The sequence below is a fragment of the Vulpes vulpes genome, chromosome 11 (genome assembly GCF_048418805.1).
Source record: "Vulpes vulpes isolate BD-2025 chromosome 11, VulVul3, whole genome shotgun sequence".
Lineage (NCBI taxonomy): Eukaryota > Metazoa > Chordata > Mammalia > Carnivora > Canidae > Vulpes > Vulpes vulpes.
This window is the reverse complement of record NC_132790.1, coordinates 26,590,717-26,610,478: the sequence shown is the minus strand read 5'-3', so window position 1 is coordinate 26,610,478 and position 19,762 is coordinate 26,590,717. Positions and strand designations below refer to the sequence as shown.

At 48.0% G+C, this 19,762-nt stretch overlaps 1 protein-coding gene across 1 annotated transcript; it reads left to right on the top strand.

Moving 5' to 3' along the window:
* Nucleotides 1-1,735: 1,735 nt before the first annotated feature.
* Nucleotides 1,736-3,183, top strand: LOC112928736 (olfactory receptor 2AT4-like). Its single transcript, XM_026010617.2, has one exon. It carries the CDS (start codon nt 1,913-1,915, stop codon nt 2,849-2,851), a length of 939 nt encoding a protein of 312 aa, XP_025866402.2. The 5' UTR covers nt 1,736-1,912; the 3' UTR covers nt 2,852-3,183.
* The last annotated feature ends 16,579 nt before the right edge of the window (nt 3,184-19,762 follow it).

The window sequence follows — 19,762 nt, the reverse complement described above, 5'->3', positions numbered from 1 at the left end:
TTCTGGACCTTTCAGGAAATATGGCATAGAAGAAATAGGGACACCTGGGTGGCTTAGTGGTTGAGCGTCTTCCTTCGGCTCAGGGCGTGATCCCCGTCTGGGATTGAGTCCACATCGAGCTCCCTGGGAGGAGCCTGCTTCTCCCTCTGCCTGTGTCTCTGCTTCTCTCTGTGTCTCTCATGAATAAATAAATAAAACCTTTAAAATAAGTAAATAAACTTATAAAGAAGAAGAAGAAGAAGAAGAAGAAGAAGAAGAAGAAGAAGAAGAAGAAGAAGAAAAAAAGAAAGAAAGAAGAAGAAGAAATAACAACTCTGTTTTGGGGAACAAAAACCTAAGCTCTGGCCGGGGATCTGCAACTTGCCTGTGGCACCTGGGAAAGCCTTTGCCTGTCTGTCCCTCCCTTCTTTCCTTCCTTCCTTCCTTCCTTCCTTCCTTCCTTCCTTCCTTCCTTCCTTCTTCTTCTTGAGATTTATTTATTTATTTGAGAGAGAGTGTGGGGAGGGGAAAAGGGAGAGAATCTCAAGCAGACTCCTGGCTGAGCACAGAACCCAACCTGGAGCTCAGTCCCATGACCCTGAGATCACCACCTGAGCCGAAACCATGAGACAGACACTTAACTGACTGAACCACTCAGGTGCCCCAAGCCCCTGCCCTTCCTCTGCTCACTCTCTGGCCTTTGGGGAGAAAGTTGTTGGACATGAAAATAAAAATGCTTTTTTCCAGTTTTTACATTGTTGGTATTAAACATAAGAATGTCGTGAGAAGAGAGGGAAATTAGAGGTGACTCCAGGAAAATCATGGGGACATGACTCATGGAGTCACCAGGATCAATGAGACAGGAATACCAATATCAGCATGGATGTCTCAAGGTCCAAAATGGAGGGTGAATCAGTATTTCCCTCAGCTCAAACCCCACAGATCTGAACATTGAAAATCCAGAATCCGTTCTGATTCCTCTGGTAGGGGCTCTTTCACCTTTGAGCAGCTACTGCAAGCCAGTTTCTCTCTGTGGACAATGCCTCCCAGGTCACAAGACAACTTCTGCCCAGGTGCCAGGGTGGCCTGCTGGGTGGGGGGCATGCAATGGCTAAACAGGAGCACTGCTGAGCTTTGGCAGCCAGTAGGAAGGTAAGTCCAATGGAGTCACATAGATACTGTCTTGGATTCTTTGTTGCTACCAATTGTGGGAGAATCTACTGCCAGTTCTGACTCCAATCAGGAATGATTCTTCCCATCAAGCACATTTTCAGGGTCACTCCCCTCACTGTAACCTAACAAAGAGCCCAACCCTCAGAGATGGGATATGGAGTACTCAGCTTAGATGGAGACAGGCAGAACCACTGCACCAAGTAGACAAGGGAGAAAGGAGCCATTCCCTGGTTAATAATTATGGTTGGAAGATAGCATGTTACCATACACCTTGGAGAAAATCAGCCCCTCCTAGCAACTTGGTGACAAAGATGTCACTTTTTTAAAAACTTAAAGCAAATGCTAAAAGAGATAAGAGCTTAGGTGCATAGGTTAAGAGATCTGATATCCCCAGAAAGGATTATATGGAACACAGGAAAGAGGACCAATGGAAGTTCTTCCATAACACTTAACACAACTAATTAAATAATTATGTGATTTATTGCTTAATATCTCTTTCTACCATTGGAATCAGCTCCAAGAAGTTAGAGACCATCTCTGTCTTGTTCAACTGTCTACTATATACCCAGCATATAAGACATGGTTGTATATTAAAGATATTTTTCCATACTTCATTATAAAAGAAAAGAGAGCTACCTTAATCATACAGTGACCATCACATAATTATCATTCTAGAATCACTGATTGTTCTCATTTCCAGATGTACTTGGTTCCCAGATGTTTCTACTACCTACTTCCTGGGCATCCAGATTAACCCTCCATGGAAACTATAGCCTGTAATGGATCAGAGGACTCCTCACCCATCTTCTACCTGGTGGGCATTCCTTCTCTGCCCAAATCCCTCTTTCTTCCTATCTTCTTTGTCTTTCTCTTCCTTTACCTGCTCATCCTGCTGGGAAATGTCCTGATCCTACTGGCTGTGGTGGCAGAGCCCAGCCTCCACAAGCCCATGTACTTCTTCCTGATTAATCTCTCAGCCCTGGACATCCTTTTCACCACAACCACCGTCCCCAAGATGCTGTCCCTCCTCTTACTTGGGGACCGCTTCCTCAGCTTCCCTGCCTGCTTCCTGCAGATGTACCTCTTCCACAGCTTCTCCTGCTCTGAAGCCTTCATCCTGGTGGTCATGGCCTATGACCGCTATGTGGCTATCTGCCACCCACTGCACTACCCTGTCCTCATGACCCCACAGACCAATGCTACACTGGCAGCCTGTGCCTGGCTCACTGCCCTCCTCCTGCCCATCCCAGCAGTGGTGCAGACTTCCCACTTGGCTTTTGACAGCACTGCTCACATCTATCACTGCTTCTGTGACCACTTGGCCGTGGTCCAGGCCTCCTGCTCTGACACCATGCCCCAGACCCTCATGGGCTTCTGCATTGCTATGGTGGTATCCTTCCTGCCCCTTCTCCTGGTGCTTCTCTCCTATGCCCACATCCTGGCCTCGGTGCTTCGCATCAGCTCCCGAGAAGGACGTTCAAAAGCGTTCTCCACCTGTAGCTCCCACCTCCTGGTGGTTGGCACATACTACTCATCCATTGCCATAGCCTATGTGGCCTATAGGGCTGACCTGCCCCTTGATTTCCACATCATGGGCAATGTGGTATATGCTATTCTCACACCTGTCCTCAACCCTCTCATCTACACGCTGAGGAACAAGGATGTCAAAGCAGCCATCACCAGAATGGCATGTCTCTGAAACCCAAGGAACGCTGGGGAAACCTGATCAACCCTGAACCCTTGATTTACACACAAATGCTGATAACATCGGAGGGGAAAGTAGACCATTCAGATAGCCGAATAGAACAATAATTCTCAAAATACAGTCCTAGGTGTTCCTCCTCCATTGTAATAAAATAATGATTTTTCTTTCCTTAATTCACAAATAAAATGTGTAGGATTTTTCTATTCAATCTTTAAGTTGTGAAACCCAAATCTCACAAGACTGTGTAGATAATTGTGGTCACATTTCCATTAGTTCAAACAAGTTTGAATCTCAGAGACCTGCAAGAACTTCAGTCTTTCCCTTTGTTTTTCTTCTTCCCATATTTTCAGATGTTCCCAGGATTGACAACAGATAATGTGAATTATCCTTGCCCTTTTCTGCTGTGGTAGCAACTCAGAAATCCCCTTCAATGAAAGAATCTGAAACTGCTACCCTTTCAATCCTAGTTGCCTGCAAATTCACTGCCAGTACAAATATTTTAACACTAGTCATAGGAAATTTACCTCTGGTATCTAGACACTCCTGTCATAAAAGTAGAGCATGCCCTTCCTCTAGCTTCTGCTTAGGCAAGGGGTGTTACTTCCCAAATCTGCATGGGCATTGCAAAGCATTACGGGTCCTTTATCTCTCAGCCATTCCATAACAACGGGGAACTAACTAGAGAAGTTTCCCATTATGGTTAGCATGCTGTGTCCATGACTTCTACTCTGTCTCAAAATATAGTCCCACATATTCCTCTTTCTGGCCTTAGCACCCAGGCCAGGCTCCTTATTCCCTTCCCCCATGCCAAATTATCTCTTGAAGACCTGTCCGACTTGTCCAGCCAGGAACATACAGACAATACAGTGAAAGTGTCTGGGGGACCCAGGTGATAGATATCCTCATCTCTGGCTCATCACAGATATTCTCATTCCAATTTCCAGGCTTAAAATGTTTGCCACTCGTGGTACTAACTTTAACCATTATCCTATTGCATAAAACTCAGTATAGTGGGAAATCCAACTGGTCATGCAATTTGACAAAGGATATGATTTGATCCTGGACTCCATGTCCAGCCATCTCATGATCCTGTTATGGTCAGAAAGGGTTTCCTGAAGCAGAATGATATCAAGGCTCTCAGTCTCCTTGTTTATTGGCCCTGAGCCAGAAACAGGACTCATGTTCTTCTACCTTAATCATATTCTCTTTTTAAAAGATTTTTAAAATTTGTTTATTCATGAGAGACATACAGAGAGAGGCAGAGACACAGGCAGAGGGAGAAGCAGGCTCCCCGCAGGGAGCCTGATGTGGGCCTCGATCCCAGGAACCCAGGATCATGACCTGAGCCAAAGGCAGACGCTCAAACACTGAGCCACCCAGGCATCCCTACCTAAATTGTATTCAATCTGCAGCACTTCCCTTAGTCCTTGAAATTGGTGTCTAGACCTCTATGGGACTACATTCCTCAAGGTCTAAAAAAGACAGCTTAATAAGTTGCTTTGTCTCTGAGTTCCATAAGCTATTAGAACTTAACCTAAGGACCTGGAAGGGAAATTTTTCTTATTTATGTATTTATTTTTTGCTCTTTACTCTACTACCACCCAATAAACAACTCCACAAATATTGCCACGTTACTACTGAAGTTCTGTCCGATTCAACTTCTCTTCTGGCCCCAGTTTCAGTTTTAGTTCAGAGCTGTGGTTTCCTGTGTGCCAGGAGGAGCATTATGGCATCTCTTCATCTTTAGTTCCCCTTCTAGATGGAAAAATAACTGAATCATATGGAGAGTGGATTATGGTGCTGCGGAATCCCAGGCTAGTTCCACCCCACTCATGGTGTCCCTGTGGCTCCCTCTAAACATTTTTTAGGAGTAGACATGAAATAATAGCAGCAACAACAATAACAATAATAATGTTTCCCACGTGCAGCCTTAACTGACATGAGGCACAGTATCTTGTATATCTCCCAGTTAAAACAATAGTTTCAACTTTTGTGCATCAAAAGACACTATCAAGAAAGGGAAAAGGCAATCCCAAGAATGGGAGAAAATATTTGCAAAGCATATACCTGACAAGGGATTAATATTCAGAATATATAAAGAACTCCTACAACTTAACTACAAAAAAATGAACACAATTCAAAGATGGGCAAGTGAGTTAAATAGACATTTATCCAAGAAGATATAGAAATTTTCTATTTCTAATAGAAAATAGAAAGACACCCAACATCACCAGTTATTAGGGAAATGCAAATCAAAACCAAAATGAGAACCCACTTCACACAAATTAGGATGAGAGTTGTTAGGAAACACATACACATGGAAAAAAGCAAGTGTTGGTGGGGATGTGAAAAAATTGGAACACTTGTGCATTGCTGGTGGCTCATGAATACAAAAGCCTAGCCTAGGATCTGGCCCCCAGTGAGTGCTCAGTGTAGAACAATGCTATCCAGGGGACCGTGATTTCTGTGATGATGATATGCACTTCGTACAGTGTAACACTAAAGTCCTGTTCTTAGAACATGAATACTGTTCTGTGATTATCTTTGCACTTTTACTTTTCCTGTAAGTGGACCGGGTGCCCCTAAGACCTGCTACCCCCAAGAGGGACCCAGCACAGGATGGATGGGCCTGCTCGAGCACATACACACAGATTCACCTTTCCTCTCCCAAGCTTCCAGATGCCCTAATTGGCCTCCAGAGGGGAAACAGATCTCATTGAAGGGCCCTAATTAATCCCTAGGAATTCAGTTCCCCATATTCTCCTCTCGTTCCACATCAACTCCCCAGTTACTTGTTCCAGACAGGAAAGGAACTTTGCAGACTCCCCGAGGAAAGAGAGGTCTTGGGAGAGGATGACATGTGTGGTTGGTGCTGACTATTGTAATGAGGCCTCAGGAAACTCTGCCTTGATGCCCCAAACTTGGAAAGTGAATGCTAATAACCTTTCCCTGCTCCTCTTCTGGCTGCATGCCCACACCCACTTTGCCCCATGTCATAGCCATTTACATTCTTACCTGGCTCCCCCTGGGCATCTCTGTTCACCAAGTTCTTTCCATCCCATGGTTCTGGAGGCAGGGTCTGCCTCTGCCCTGGCAGGTTGTCACTGCTGGAGGTCCTGCCCTCATGAAATCTATTTCCATCAAATTCTCCTGCTCATCCTTCAATGCCCAGAGCTAATGCTCCTCTATGAACTCTTAGTCCAATGCCAGACAGGCCACCTCACCCTCCCTGAGGCCTATGGTCTATGGCTCATGGCAGAGCTTCTAGTGCTGAGGGCTTGGAACAGAGCTGGTTGTGTGCATACCACTCTTCTGGCCACAACCCCAGATCCAGAAGTGAGTAGAAGCTGCATCTGAGGCAGAAGAGGCCTCAGTCTGCAATATTGGCATCTTTACTCCAAAGTGGATGATGCCTTGCATTATGCTTGTAGTAATAACTTAATAGTGGCTTCTACAGTCAAAGAAAATTAGGAAACAAGACCCAAAGATTTCCTTACCTGCACAACTCCTCAGAGCCTTTACTAGGCTCGTATCCATTGGGAATCTCTGAGAGGGTTATAATGATGCAGCAGTTCTGAGACTTTCTCACTACAGATCTTTTTGACTCCTGAGCATCTTATGCGACCAGTATTCTGTTGAACCACTCTTGAAAATTCTAACATAGATCACAATTCACATATACTCAGCCCAGTTGGAGGAAAGTCATTTTAGAGCTTCATCTTATACCATATTCCCAAATAAACCCTACGTGAGTTAAAGAATGAATGTAAGAATGAAAGTATAAAAAAGAAAGGAAATGTAGGTGGGAACTGTGGATTCCCAGAGCCTGGCTCAGAGCCTGGCCCACAGTGCTCTGTGATGATCTGTGGGATGAACACGGGGTCTGTGGTGTCACTGACAGACATGCTATGGAGGTAACATGTGATTTAGGGTCTTAAAAAGGCTGCTTCAGCTGCTAGATTGATGAGTATCCATTTTGACCATATTCCTCCTATGGAATTACATCTAGGAAACTAATAACCTCACACTTGGAAAAGCTCCCTTACGGCACCACTTAATGGGACCATCACATCAAGCCCACCTACATAAAATTAGACTTTCATCCAAAGCAGTGACTTCAGCCCTGAGACAATGGTTCCCTGAAATACAGAGAGGGACCTGGGGAGACTCTCCTGGCCTTTCTCTGGTTGGGGCCAGCTTTCTGATCAGGACTCATTTCTTTGAAGGGCCCTATGAGTCCAAGCCCCAGAAACAATCCAACAGTATGGACATCCTAAGCTCAGGTCTGGCTACCATCACCCCTGGGCAGTTGGAGAAACAGAGTGTCCACATGCTCACCACCCAATGCCAGAGTGGGAATGTGGTATGCCGGATGGGCTCCTGGGGCCTTAGATTCTGGTGTCTAGTCCAAACATTCTGGGGCAACTAGGCAAATCCTACCCTACCCTGTGCCTCAGTCAGCTAAAGCATTGAGACCTGCAACCCCTGATGTGACAAAACCAGCAGGGGGCCAAGTGAGGATGGGAATTCAGGAGAAGCCTCCCCTCATCCCTGAGCTTCTCCTGCTGAGCTCACTCTGACCACTAGAGGAGAGGTCCCTTTTGCCCAACCTCCTCTCTGTCTCTTCTGCAGTTCTGCTCCAGCCTTGTGTCCCCACTCCAGATGGCAGGCACCGGAAGAGCCCCAGCACTGGCTCTACACTGACTTGCTAGGTGGCCACCGCCCCTCTTTGGGCCTCCATTTCTCCAACTGTACAATGGGGGATTATAGGAGGTTACCTCTGGGCCCCCTGTGGCTTAGACATTCTCTGGTCATCAGCAGGAGGAGGGAGAAGAGGCAACATCATTCATACCTCAGGCTGTAGGAACTCCATGTAACAGGTCCCCTGTGGGGCTTAGAACTCCAGAAGCTTCTGGAGAGGCTGGAGCAGGGGCCAGTCTGGGAAGGTCCAGTGTCAGAGCTGAAGAGAGGGCAGGGGGATGGTGGGGGAGAACAGTCTGAGCAAAGGAATTAAAGGGGCAAGTGAGGAGGCCAGCCTGAGGGAGCAGATAGGTGGGGGACAGGAAGACAAGACAGGGCCAGATCATGCAGGATCTTAAATGTCCAGGAAGCTGAAGAAGGGTTTGACACAGGGTCAGATACGTGCTTTGGGAGGGTCATGTGACCTGAACATGAGAAGGGTGGGCAGAGGCTGGGACACCAACTAAGAGGCTTCTGCATCGGTTCAGGAGAAAAAGGTAAGTACTGAGGTGAGGTAGTAGCCATAATAGGAGGGGGTAGGGGTGGAAACTGAGGGAGAGATGGCAGGACTTAGTCACTGACTGTCTCTGGGCTCGGAGACCTGAATTATCTCATAAATCACATACAGAAATCTTACAGACAGGGAAAATGAGATCTGAAGCTGGTCAAAGCTCTGCTGAAAGTCATAACAAAAAAATAGTGGTGAGACTGGATCCAGGTATCCTGGCCCCTAGGCCCAAACCCTTTGCCCACAGTGGCACAAAAAACAGAGGTAAAGTCTTCAATGCCAAGCCTCAGAATTTAGAACATTCCCATGAACCACTGGGAGCCAAAGCAGATTCTTACTATTTGGCCACATTTCCTGTTTCATTGCTTCCCCAACATGGAGCCTTCCAGTGCTGTTGCTAACATGCACGAGTTGGCTGTTTGTAGGTCACCCCAACCCCCTGGGTCTTTACATGGAAGACAAAGGCAATCTCTCATCTTTACTAGGAGAAAGCACAAAGCCCAGGAGATAAAGAGAATCACCTAAAGCCATGCCCAAAGTTAGTAGCCTGGATTTCCCCCCAAATCCCAGGGCAGCTCTCCTATCCCCTGGTAATGAAATGCAAAAGCCTGAAATCATGGGCCTAGAGAAGGAAGAGTCTGACCCAAGGTCATCACAAGTAGGTGGCAGAAGCAGAACCTTGAGCCCAGATGAGATCCCCAGGGCAGTGCGGCAGCCAGCTTAGCTGCCTCCCCCTTTCTGCCCTCCCCTCCACAGCTGCAGTCCTGTGAGGATGTCTGCATCCCAACTCCCTCCCTCAGCCGTCACTGTGCCCCCATCTGTCTTGCCGGGGGCCAGTGCTGGGACATCTCCAGGCTGCCTTCAATTATGAGCCAATAAATATGAGATGTGCTGTGCGAGGAGCTGCCGCTTGGGCCGCCAGCCCCACCCCCAGTATCCCTGCCAGCCTCTGCGCCAAGGAAGATTGGATTTTGTGCCGGTTCATTTTTTATCTCTAGTCCATGTCGGATGGGGAGATATGGGACGTGGGCAGTAGATAATTTTATCCTTCCCCCACTTATTGAGTGCAGCACTGAGATGGGGTATGTGATGTCCTCAAGTCGACTGCTACCATCACGTGGGGAGGTCCCCCACCCAAGCCACCAGCTCTGGGTTCCTGCTCTCTGCTGGGGCAAAATGACTGGTATAGCAGAAAGAGTCTCGGGCAGGAAGACAATGGACTCAGGTTCAAGCCTGAGCAAGCCTCGGGCAAGTGTCTGGAGACATTCTGTGAGGCCATTCTTTATGCCAAGCCCTGTGCAGGTAAGCAGGGGCCACAGAGCAGAATCAGACCTGAACCCTGCCCTCCAGGAGCTGGCAGTCAACTCCCTGCAAACAGACATCCCTGTGGAGGGGTGGTAGCTAGTGGCTCCAGATGTAAAGGGTGAGGATGTGTCAGGCAGGGAATGAGGGAAGAGAAGGGAAGGAGGCTTTCGGGCAAAGAGAATGAGTGACCAATGTATGCTCAGAGACCTGTGAGTGTGGCTGGGACACATTTAGACAGAATAGGGGAGAGAAAAGTTTTAAGCAGGTAACTGTCATGATCAGATCTACATTTTAGAAAAATCTCTCCACCTACCTTTGGAAAAGCAGATTTAGGAGGGGATTGTGATGGAGAATGAAGGCAGGGAGTTCTGTGAGGAGGCTGATGCCATCGGTGGTCCAGGAGAGAGAAGATGAGGCCCTAGATTAGAGCAGTAACATGAATCTGGAAATAATAATCACTGCCATCATCATGAGGACTACTACCAGTAAGTGTTATGACGAGATGGACACAGGGTAAGTATTTACACCAGTGTTTCTAATCCTCAAAACAAGTCTTTAAAATAGGTTATTATCCTACTTAGGAAATTTTCCTAATTAGGAAATTAAGCCTTGGGTAAATTAAGAGAGTTGCCCAATGTCACATAGCCAGTAAGTAGCAGAGGCAGCATTTCAACTCAGATCTGTGCAACCCGAAAGTCCATACACTTACAGCTACATTCTACAGTTTTTAGGGAGTCCATGGGGCCTAGGGTCCATCTAATTTCTGCTGTCATTTAGATGTGGAAAGCAAAGGACAGAGGACTCACGGAGTCTGTACATACTTCTGTCCAGGGAAGCCAGGTGAGGAGAGGGAGCACAGGAGGAGGGGCAAGTTTGGGAGCAGCATTGGTCTTGGCCATGGGATTTGAGAGCAGTTCAATATGTGGGTGTGAAGCCCAGAGCTAGCCTGGAGACAGAGATTTGGGAATGGCTGACCACAAGGTAGCCACAGTGGTGAGAGTGGATTAGCTCATTAGAGGGAGTGTTTACAGCTAATAGAAAATCAAGGCTGAATTTAAGAGAATTACAGTCCTTAGAGGATGAGCAGCAGGAAGATACATGCAAACATATTTTCCAATACTTGTAGTTGCCGAGAAAGAAGCCACAGCCCACCATGGCTAAATGTTAAATGAGCGAAGAAGCCTTAAGAATGGTGTGCCCGCAGTGAAATGGGACAGCGCGAGGATGGGTCTGTCACCTCCATACTCGGTTGTCGTGTTGGCTGGCTAAGATGCTAGAGCAGATGGGAGCCAAGAGGCGGAACTCTGGCAAATGGAAGAGACTCAGCTCAAGCCTCATCACCAGTTGGATTTTACCAAAGGACCCAGTGTTTACCTTTGCTCCTCTTTTTAATCTTGATTATATTTGTTGCAGAACTACTAGATCTGTAACAGGTTTTACAATTTACATAGCTGGTTTTATGTTTGGTTGATGGGTTTTTTCAGCTTTGATGGGCATGCAGGTTTTCCTCTGGAAATGTGAGGGCACCATCTCCATCTGCTTAGGGCAGAGTGGGAGGAGTGGAAGTCAGTTTGAAGAAGGGTGAAGAAGTCTAGACGGCAAGTGGAGAAAGTTTTTCCAGAAAATGGGCTGTGGTGGGAGGAAAGGAAGAGAAATAGCTGCAGAGTAACATGGGATGGAGGATGTTGTTGGCATGGAAAAGTCACAAATGTGTTGGATGTTGAGGAGCCAGTGGAGATAACTTAAAGGTGCGTGTGTGTAAGGGGTGGGGAAGGTGATTGATGGAACCCTCCTGGAGGAAGTGGGCAGAGAATGGGCTCTGGGGCCTCACATTGGATTAGGGGCAGCTGTGGGGCCACTATGCTGTAGCATGGTGATCAAGAGCTTGAGGTCTACAGTGAGATGGCTTGGCTGTGAAACTTGGTTCGATCAGGATGATGTGACTGTGGCCAACTTACTTCACCTGAGGCAGAGGTATCAGTTCCTTGTTTCCAAAATGGGAGTACTGAAAGAGCCTGTCCTATAGTGTTGTGATGAAGACCCAATGAATTGGTACATGTAAAGTGCTTACAACAGTGCCTGGCACATATAAAGTGCTTGATAAAACTTAGCTATTAGCTAACTCATCTTGTAAAGCTAGAGGGAAGACAGGAAATACCAGGGTGGTGTGTGGAAGCACCACTTGAATGGAATTAATGATGCTAGAGCTCACACCAACAGCTTGCCTCGTGAGCCAAGGATATGTAGTTAGAACTGGCTTCACCTCCACTCACCAGGCCAAATGTCAGTGTTTTCATCTGGACAAAGCCTCTTCTCAAGGGTGACTGTAAAGTGTTCATAACATAGTGGGTAAAGCATTGAACACCAGGCCAGGTGCTTAGAGGTGCTCAGTGAATACTTAGTTGTCACCTACTCCCTTCCCAGTGACAGAGACCTTGGCAGGAGGTCTGTGAAAGACAGCAGAGCTGGGGTCTGGAATTTTAAGTGGGAGAAGTTTTGCTGTGGTAGGGGGTGGAAGGTGGGGGCTGGAGGGCACTGCAAGGGGTCTGGATGGGACAGTTGCCCCACCCTGGGTCTAGGCTGGCCAGGAGAGGAAGAGAGGCCAAGAAAAGCTGCAGAGGTGAGGAAATCCAAGGCTGGAGGCCTCCATGAGGGTGAAGCCAAAAGGAAAGGGCCAGCGGAAAGGTCTGTGGTGTGAGAGGAAGATTTCTGAATTTCATTCAAAGTCTTCCAAGTACTTACCATGTGCTAGGGGCCCTGTGGGCCCTTTATGCATGAGCCCATCCAACCTCAGTCTTCGTCTGCTAAGAGGCATGGCAGTCCAAGGGCCTGTCCCTCCCACGGATCTGTGAGGGCCTTGGGACCCCCTGATGGTGGCCAGATTCCCTCTGCCATGCATATGATTTGGGACAGGTGGGAGCATCTCATAGTAAGAAATGAAGACTCCAACATGGCCCTGAGGGAGGAACCACAGAGTTGGTTATAGCCATGAAAGGTCACGTGTAAGCAAAAGTTAAACGCAGCTAGCTGGCTGAGTGGCAGGGCTGGAATTAGAATCCAAGAGCTTTCTTCCTCCAGAGCCCACTCCTCCTGCCCCAAAGGAACCAGAGCTGCTTTTCTTCATCCCCAGCTCTTACCCTCAGGCCCTGTTGCCTCAGAGAGAGCAGGCACTTTCTGCCTGCAGTGGCTGGGCATCAAGTTTTAGGGCCCTGGGGAGGGTGAGAAAGGACATGCAGGCCCCAGGGCAGGGAGGAGGCAAGGGCCAGATCTGAGGAGTGGAAGTGAGGATAAAAGCTTCCCCAGACTGGGTCCCAGGTCTACAGAAGGTCTGGTAATCTTCTTGGACTCCCACAATTTCCTAGTAAAGTTAGCACCGTCATCCCCATTTTACAGCTGGAGAAACTGAGACTCAAATATGACCACCTTTCCAAGGCTACAAAGCCAATAAGCAACAAAGCTGGGATTTCCCTTCTGGTCTCCTGACTCCAAGCCCAGGCTCCTCCTGCCACTGTAGCTACTTCTCAGGAATTGAAGCTTCTCCTCAGCTTCCTGAGGAGCTCCCCTCCCCCACCCTCACCCCACCCCCTCCCCATCCCAGGTCTGCCATGAAACATGGAATAGCTGTGGCTTTGGGCCAGTAGCCTCCCTCTCTGGATATCAGCTGAATGGGGAGGGGTCTGCCAGATTGCTAAGGTCTAGCTGCCTGCTCTTGCAGGGGGTCACAGATGCCACCCACAGACGCCACTGCCAGGCATCATGCCGGCCACTCCCCCTCCTCCCTAATAATTAATCTCCAGCCAACAGTCCCAGCTGCAGTGCTTTCATCATCCAATTACCGGGGCTGCTGGCACAATCAATCTTAGTCACACAAATGCAGGCAAATCTGCTGCTATTTGCGTGGCCATTACTGTGCATAGGACGTTGGGACTCAGGTCATTTGCCTTTCTGATGTGGAGTCCTGCCCCCACTGCCTATCTTCTCTGCCACCATCATTTCTCTTTGGTAGCTGTCCCCATCCCCTTCCACCACATATCCCTCGCAGCACACATCCTCCCTCCCCCTCTCCTATCTGTAGGCAGTGGGGTCAAGATCAGAAGACTCCATGTGACCTTGGTCGAGGCAGTTCACCTCTCTGAGCTTCTATTTCTTCACCTGTAAAACAGAAATAACATCACTGACCTCATAGGGTTTTGTGAAAAATAAATATCCCTAAGTGGCACACACCTCACTGGTGGTACATAGGATGTTTGTTGGTCATCTCTGCTAATTTTTTAATAGTGACATATTTATTTTAGTGTGTGTTAGGAAAAAAAACTAATATAAAAAACCTATGATTTCATGAATATTATTATTTAGGGGATAGATTAGGTATATATATAAAATATGCTAAAGGAAAATACTAAGAATACATAGATTTAGCAAAAATCATGAAGGAGGCATAAGAACAAGAGAAGTGTGGAAACCCAGAAGTCACAGCTGTGCGTGCTCACCTTCATAAATATTTGTTTTGTTCTCCATCCTCCCAGTTCCTGCAGAGGGGTATGGTGGGGGGGTGGGGGGGTGGGGGAGCGGGGCTACAGAGGGAGGGGAGCCATTCTGCTCTGAGAGGTGACCCAACCTAACCCAGGGTTGGGGGGAGGTCATCTCAGGGCCCCTCACTCATGTAAGAAATCTGCCCCCGGCCTACTACTCCATGCAGGCCCTGTGATGGGAGCTGGCAATACAGAACTCAAATGGCAGCTCCCTGCCTTTGTGGAGCTCCTAAGTCTCTCTCCCTTCAAAACTAAATATGCTCAGTGTCTTTAAATGCAGCTGCCATGACTTTACTTGGCAGATTATAGAGTAGGACTTCCCCTGAGGTCTCAGGCTTGTAGAATTGTACCAAAGGCCCCAGCTGAGGACAGGAGGCTCTAAGACCACACTCTAGCGAGACAGTCTATAAAGAAACACATGGAGTTCTTAGGAGCGGGGATGTTGGCGTAGCCCTGTGAGGAGTGCGGTGTTCCTGTGGAGAAGTTACCGCCGTGATGGAGAATGGGAACTATTCCAGAACTCCTTAGAGAAACTGGGCATGCCTGACAGAAGGGGAACCTCACTCTTTTTTAAGATTTTATTTATTTATTCATGAGAGACACAGAGAGAGAGGCAGAGACACAGGCAGAGGGAGAAGCAGGCTCCATGCAGGGAGCCCGATGTGGGACTCGATCGCGGAACTCCAGGATCACGCCCTGAGCCAAAGGCAGACGCTCAACCGTTGAGCCACTCAGGCATCCAGGAACCTCACTTTCTTACCCGGGCAGAAAGCTTGCTGAGCTGAGAACCCACAGGCCCACCTTGAGCAGCACAGAGCCTGGGGTGAAGTTTCTAGTAGAGTGATCTAGTGATGGGAATCCACTGAGGGGGAGCTGTTCCATCCAGCAGCAATGAAAGGAATGTGTGAGGTGTTCCAGGAAGGATTCAGAGGACCCCCTCCTAGTTCTTCCTGGCTGTAGGGAGGCCTGGAAAAAGAACACAGAAGCTCCCAGGCTCCACAGGAAGAGCACACAGGTTAGAATAGGGCATGGCTCCATCGGGCTGTCCAGACAGCCTCACACCAGGTCAGGGTGACCCCACCTATAGAAGAGGCTAGGCCTTGGACCTCTGCCAGAGTCAAAGGTCAACTCAGCTGCCACCACTGAGCAAGACCTGATGACAAAGGGGGCGGAGGGGTGCCAAGAAAATCAGGTCCAACATCTCACTAATCAGTCTCAAATGGAACGGGACTGAAGCAGATCCTGTGCTCAGGCACATGCACAGAACTTCCTTCTCTTGAAAGCCACGACCTCGTTCAGGGGATCTGTTTCCCATTGGAAACAACAGTTACTAAGTGATGCTTCAGGGCAGTTTTGAAAGACCAGGCAGAGGTTGCTGGGATCACCAGCCACAGGCCCTGCCATCCGATTCCAGGTTACCTGCAGCCCACAGCGAGTTGGGCGGAGATTGCCACCTGGTGGACAATATTGGCAGTGCCACAGAGCTGCAGGTGAAGTCCCGGTCCGGGAGCATTCAGGCTCCTGACATTGTATGACCTTGGGCAAATCACTGCCACTCTCTGAGCCTCAACCTTTTGTCATCTAAAATGTGGGATAGCGGGGCAGTCTCATGGGGCCAGGGTGAGCATTAAACTAAACAATCGCACCGATGTACCTGTCCTGGGCAGGCCTTCAGTAAAGGTTTGACCTACCTGGATCTCATTCCAGCAGGACTCTGAGCAAGGGTCAACCCCAGGAGATGGGGGATAGCGGACAACAGGATGAGGCAAATTCACAGAGATCTCTGCTCCTCGGGTTTCTCGCACAGCCACCACCCAGGGAACTGTTCTCAACCCAAACCTGGACAGTTCCTGGGGCTTACAGGTGTGCAGGAAAGTGGAGTGCTGACTCTAGAGAGTCTCTGGACCAGGATACTTGGTTCCAGCATCAGTTTCATCACTTGTTGTGTGACCTTCGACAAGGTATCTGTGCAAGTCTATGCTTCTATTTCTTCTTTTATACAGAGCAGGTAATCACTGTTGCCCCAGAGGAGCAGTGAGGGCGGGCTGGGCAGCCTGATAGGACATGATAGGGCTCACAGCCCTCACTAGCACCAGCCCTTCCGGTTGCCAGTAGCCAGGCCTCCTCCACGGGTCACCATGGTTCAGTGGATCTCAGAAAGACCCTTGATGGCTCTAGACTCACTGACAAACTACCTCAGCCCCCCTGGTACTGCCTAGAGATGGAAACAAGTTGCGAACAAGGCGGGGGAGGAGGAGTTGGGAGGACAAGCTTGCCCATTCCTGCCCTGTTGCATCACACAAACACACTCTGAATCCTCTCAACAACCTGAGATTCATGTTATTGTGCTCACTTTACAGAGAAGAAATGCAAGCTCAACGGGTTTAGTAAATTGCCCAAGGTCTTATAGTACTGTGTTTTGGTTTTCTGTGTGTTTTTTAAAAAAGGAAGAAAGGAAGGAAGGGGGAAGGAGCGAGGTTTAAAAAAAGAAAGAGAACTAAGAGCCTTTACTGCTGCTTCAAGCTTCCTCTTGATTCCCGGCATAACCCTGATTTCCTATCATTTTGCTCTTTTCCATAAGATTCTGGGACGACTGGGTGGCTCAGTGGTTGAGCACCTGCTCCTGGCTCAGGGCGTGATCCGCTCTCTCAGGATCGAGTCCCACATCAGGCTCCCTGCCTGGAGCCTGCTTCTCCCTCTGCCTACGTCTCTGCCTTTCTCTCTGTGTCTTTCATGAATAAATTTTTTTTTAAAGATTCTATTCAGTGAATTACATTCTCCCAAATGTCATTTTAAAGTGTTACCCTCCCTACTGCCATGTCCTTCCATAGCCTGTCACTAATCCCTACCCACAGGCCAGAGGTCCCACTGTTAGGAACACAGGCCTCTTTTGAGAATGGTCTGGATACAGGCCAGTCCTATCTCAGGCCCAGGTCAATCTCTCTCAGACACAGCAAGGAGGAGAGGCAGCTCTTGGTCCCAGCACCTCCCAAAGAAGCCAGGCAGAGGCTCCCCAGTCCAGCGCTCTCAGGAAGTCATGCTCAGCTTCACCTCAAACACCCAAACTCAGCGTTTTCTATGGTCCACCCAGTACTAATGGAAAACAGGCATTTGCAGCCTTACATGTAGGTACCTGGTTTGGAGGGCTCCCCAGTGGCTGGATTTTGCCCTCCTGGCCAGGCACTTTTGTATGATACACCAGAAGCAGCAACCCAGCCCAAGCTCCTGAATCTGGAACCTACCTGTCCCTAGCTGGTGGGATCAGCCTCAGCTTCTGAACAAGTATAAGTGTTTGTAGCTGTGGATCCTTGTCAAAGAGATCTGATGAGGGAGGATCTGCTCTACCTCCTGACTCTCGGCTTAATGTGAGGCGGGTGCCCTCCATTTGGAAGCACTGGGACACTCATTGTCCTGGAAAACAAATATGGAACCCTACTCCAAACTCCACTACAGTCCTGAGTGTTCTAAGGAAATTTATTACTTTCTAGCAAGGGGGAATCTTCACATGAGAGGTAGAAGGCAGTTGACACACCAGACTCTGGCCTCATGATTTAACTCCTCCTTTAGGTCTTCTCTGATTCCTGTTACCACCACCATGCTGACCTTGGGAGCCTCACTCTCAACTTTCAAGGCTCCGAGCCAAGTGCGCTCACCCAAGCATCCCTCGATGCTTGACAACACAGCAGATGCCAAACTACAGCATTCAGATCAGGCTTTAGGAAGGTTTTCCAGTAACAATACAGACCGTGGTACAAACCTGGATTACTGGAATGACAGAAAAGGTATTCCTCAGTTCCGGCCTGAGATCCTCTTAATAGCACCTCCCTGACTCCAGGGTTCACTTTAACTCAGGCTATTAGGGATCATCTTCTGGGTCATTTAGATGCCATCAAGTCTCAAACCAAAGGAGTGAGGTCAGAAAAGGCAAGAGTGTCCTATCCGGCCTAATATCCATCTTTGAGTTCCCAATTTTGGAGGATTGAATGTGGAATGATCATTAATTCATTCATTCAATGAATTTTTATCAAGTACCTACTATGCTAGGGGATGGAATAATATGGTGAACAAATGGACATAGTACTCTCCCCTCAAAGCTCCTACCTGTCCATAGGACTTGCCTTAACCCAAACTCCATGGTCTATAGCCATCTTTCAATTTCTTTCTTTCTTTTTTTTAAGATTTTATTTATTTATTCATGAGAGACACAGAGGCAGAGACACAGGCAGAGGGAGAATCAGGTTCCCTGTGGGGAGCCCGATGCAGGACTCAATTCCAGGACCCCGGGATCATGACCTGAACCAAAGGCAGATACTCAACCACTGAACCACCCAGGTGCCCCCCATCTTTCAATTTCAATACAGAAACCTCAGCTTTGAAATAGAGACATAGAGTAGAAAAAGGGCACGACAGATTCCTGACCATTTTCTGACATTTGATCCAAAGAGATCTGGGCCTGGGGCCCCTGAGGGGGATGGCCCTAAGGAAAGGGTTATTAGGAGACAGGAAGGAGGAACTTTGTTCTTCCACACTGTGTGGCCCCCAAGGGCAGAAAATGACAGAGCAGGCATATGGTCAGATTATTCACTTTTGACCCTCATACTAATAGAGTTCAGCAATCTGTAGCTTGGCAACTCTCCAGGTTTATCATGCTCTGTGCTCTCATTCTCCCCTCTGCAGATACGAAAAGCCCCTCTTCACAGAGCTGAGTTGTCAGCAGCCCAGCTAACCCAAGGCTCTTTTTCCACTGCTTCCTCAGTACTTGGCTGAGTGCAAGAATCTTACAAATCTGCTTTATAAATGGAAAACCACCCTGTGGCCACAGGTCCAGGTCTGTTCCCAAGCTGTGGTGTCACCTTTAAGCTCCATGCGATTTGGCAAGAAAATCAATAGGAATCCAAGGTGATTATCATGTCATGGAAAAGCTAAATTTCGGACCCAGGAAAGATGCAGCTTACTGGCAAGCTAGAGACTGAAGTTAGATGCCTATTTGGGAAACAAAACTTTGCTCCACATGAACATTAGTAATAGCAGGCTCTGTTCCTCCTACACCATGGAGCTGGCAAGCGTGTAAGAGACAGGTGGGGCAATAGATGGAGAGGTATTGAAACACAGTGCTATTCAAAGAGTAGTCCATGAACCTGCAGCGTCAGTATGACTTGGGAGCTTGTTAAAAACACAAATTTGCAGGCCTCAGCCCAGTTCCACCAAATTAGATTCCTGGGGGTGGAGATAGGGGTGAGGGCAGGAGACTATCTTTTTTAACTTCTCCAGGTGATTCATATGCACAGGTAAGCTGAAAAGTACTGCTATCACACTATGCACACTTGATGGGCTAATATGATTACTGCAGAAAAATCATAATTACAGCAGATTTCATTCTTCGACTATCTACTATGTGCCGGGCTCTTTTAAATTTTGAACTGAGTTTAAATACACATAGAGCATTTACACTTAACTCACAACAACCCTATGAGATACTCTTATTATCCCAAGTTATTACAGATGAAACTATAGTTAAGATACTTGCCTAATCACTTAACTTTTCCAAGGCTGTTTCCTTGTCTGTAGGCTGGGTACAATAATGCCTTGTTTTCCTGGTTGTTGTGAGGATTAGAGACAATTATAGGGAGGCAATCTCTGTTGCATGATGGACTCAGACCTGGCCCATGGGTATAGCTCCAGGGACCGGTTCATAGTGGGGAAAGGCAGAGATAGAGTTGCTATCTCCAACCTGTGGCTCAATCAGAGTCCTGCCCAGTGTCTGCTGGCCCTGACCTTCTCACTCAGCACTAATCAGCTTCACCTGCCATCAGGTTCTAT

Bases quoted from the DNA above. Each gene is read 5' to 3' on its own strand.
- LOC112928736 (XM_026010617.2), top strand. From the start codon at position 1,913: ATGGAAACTATAGCCTGTAATGGATCAGAGGACTCCTCACCCATCTTC.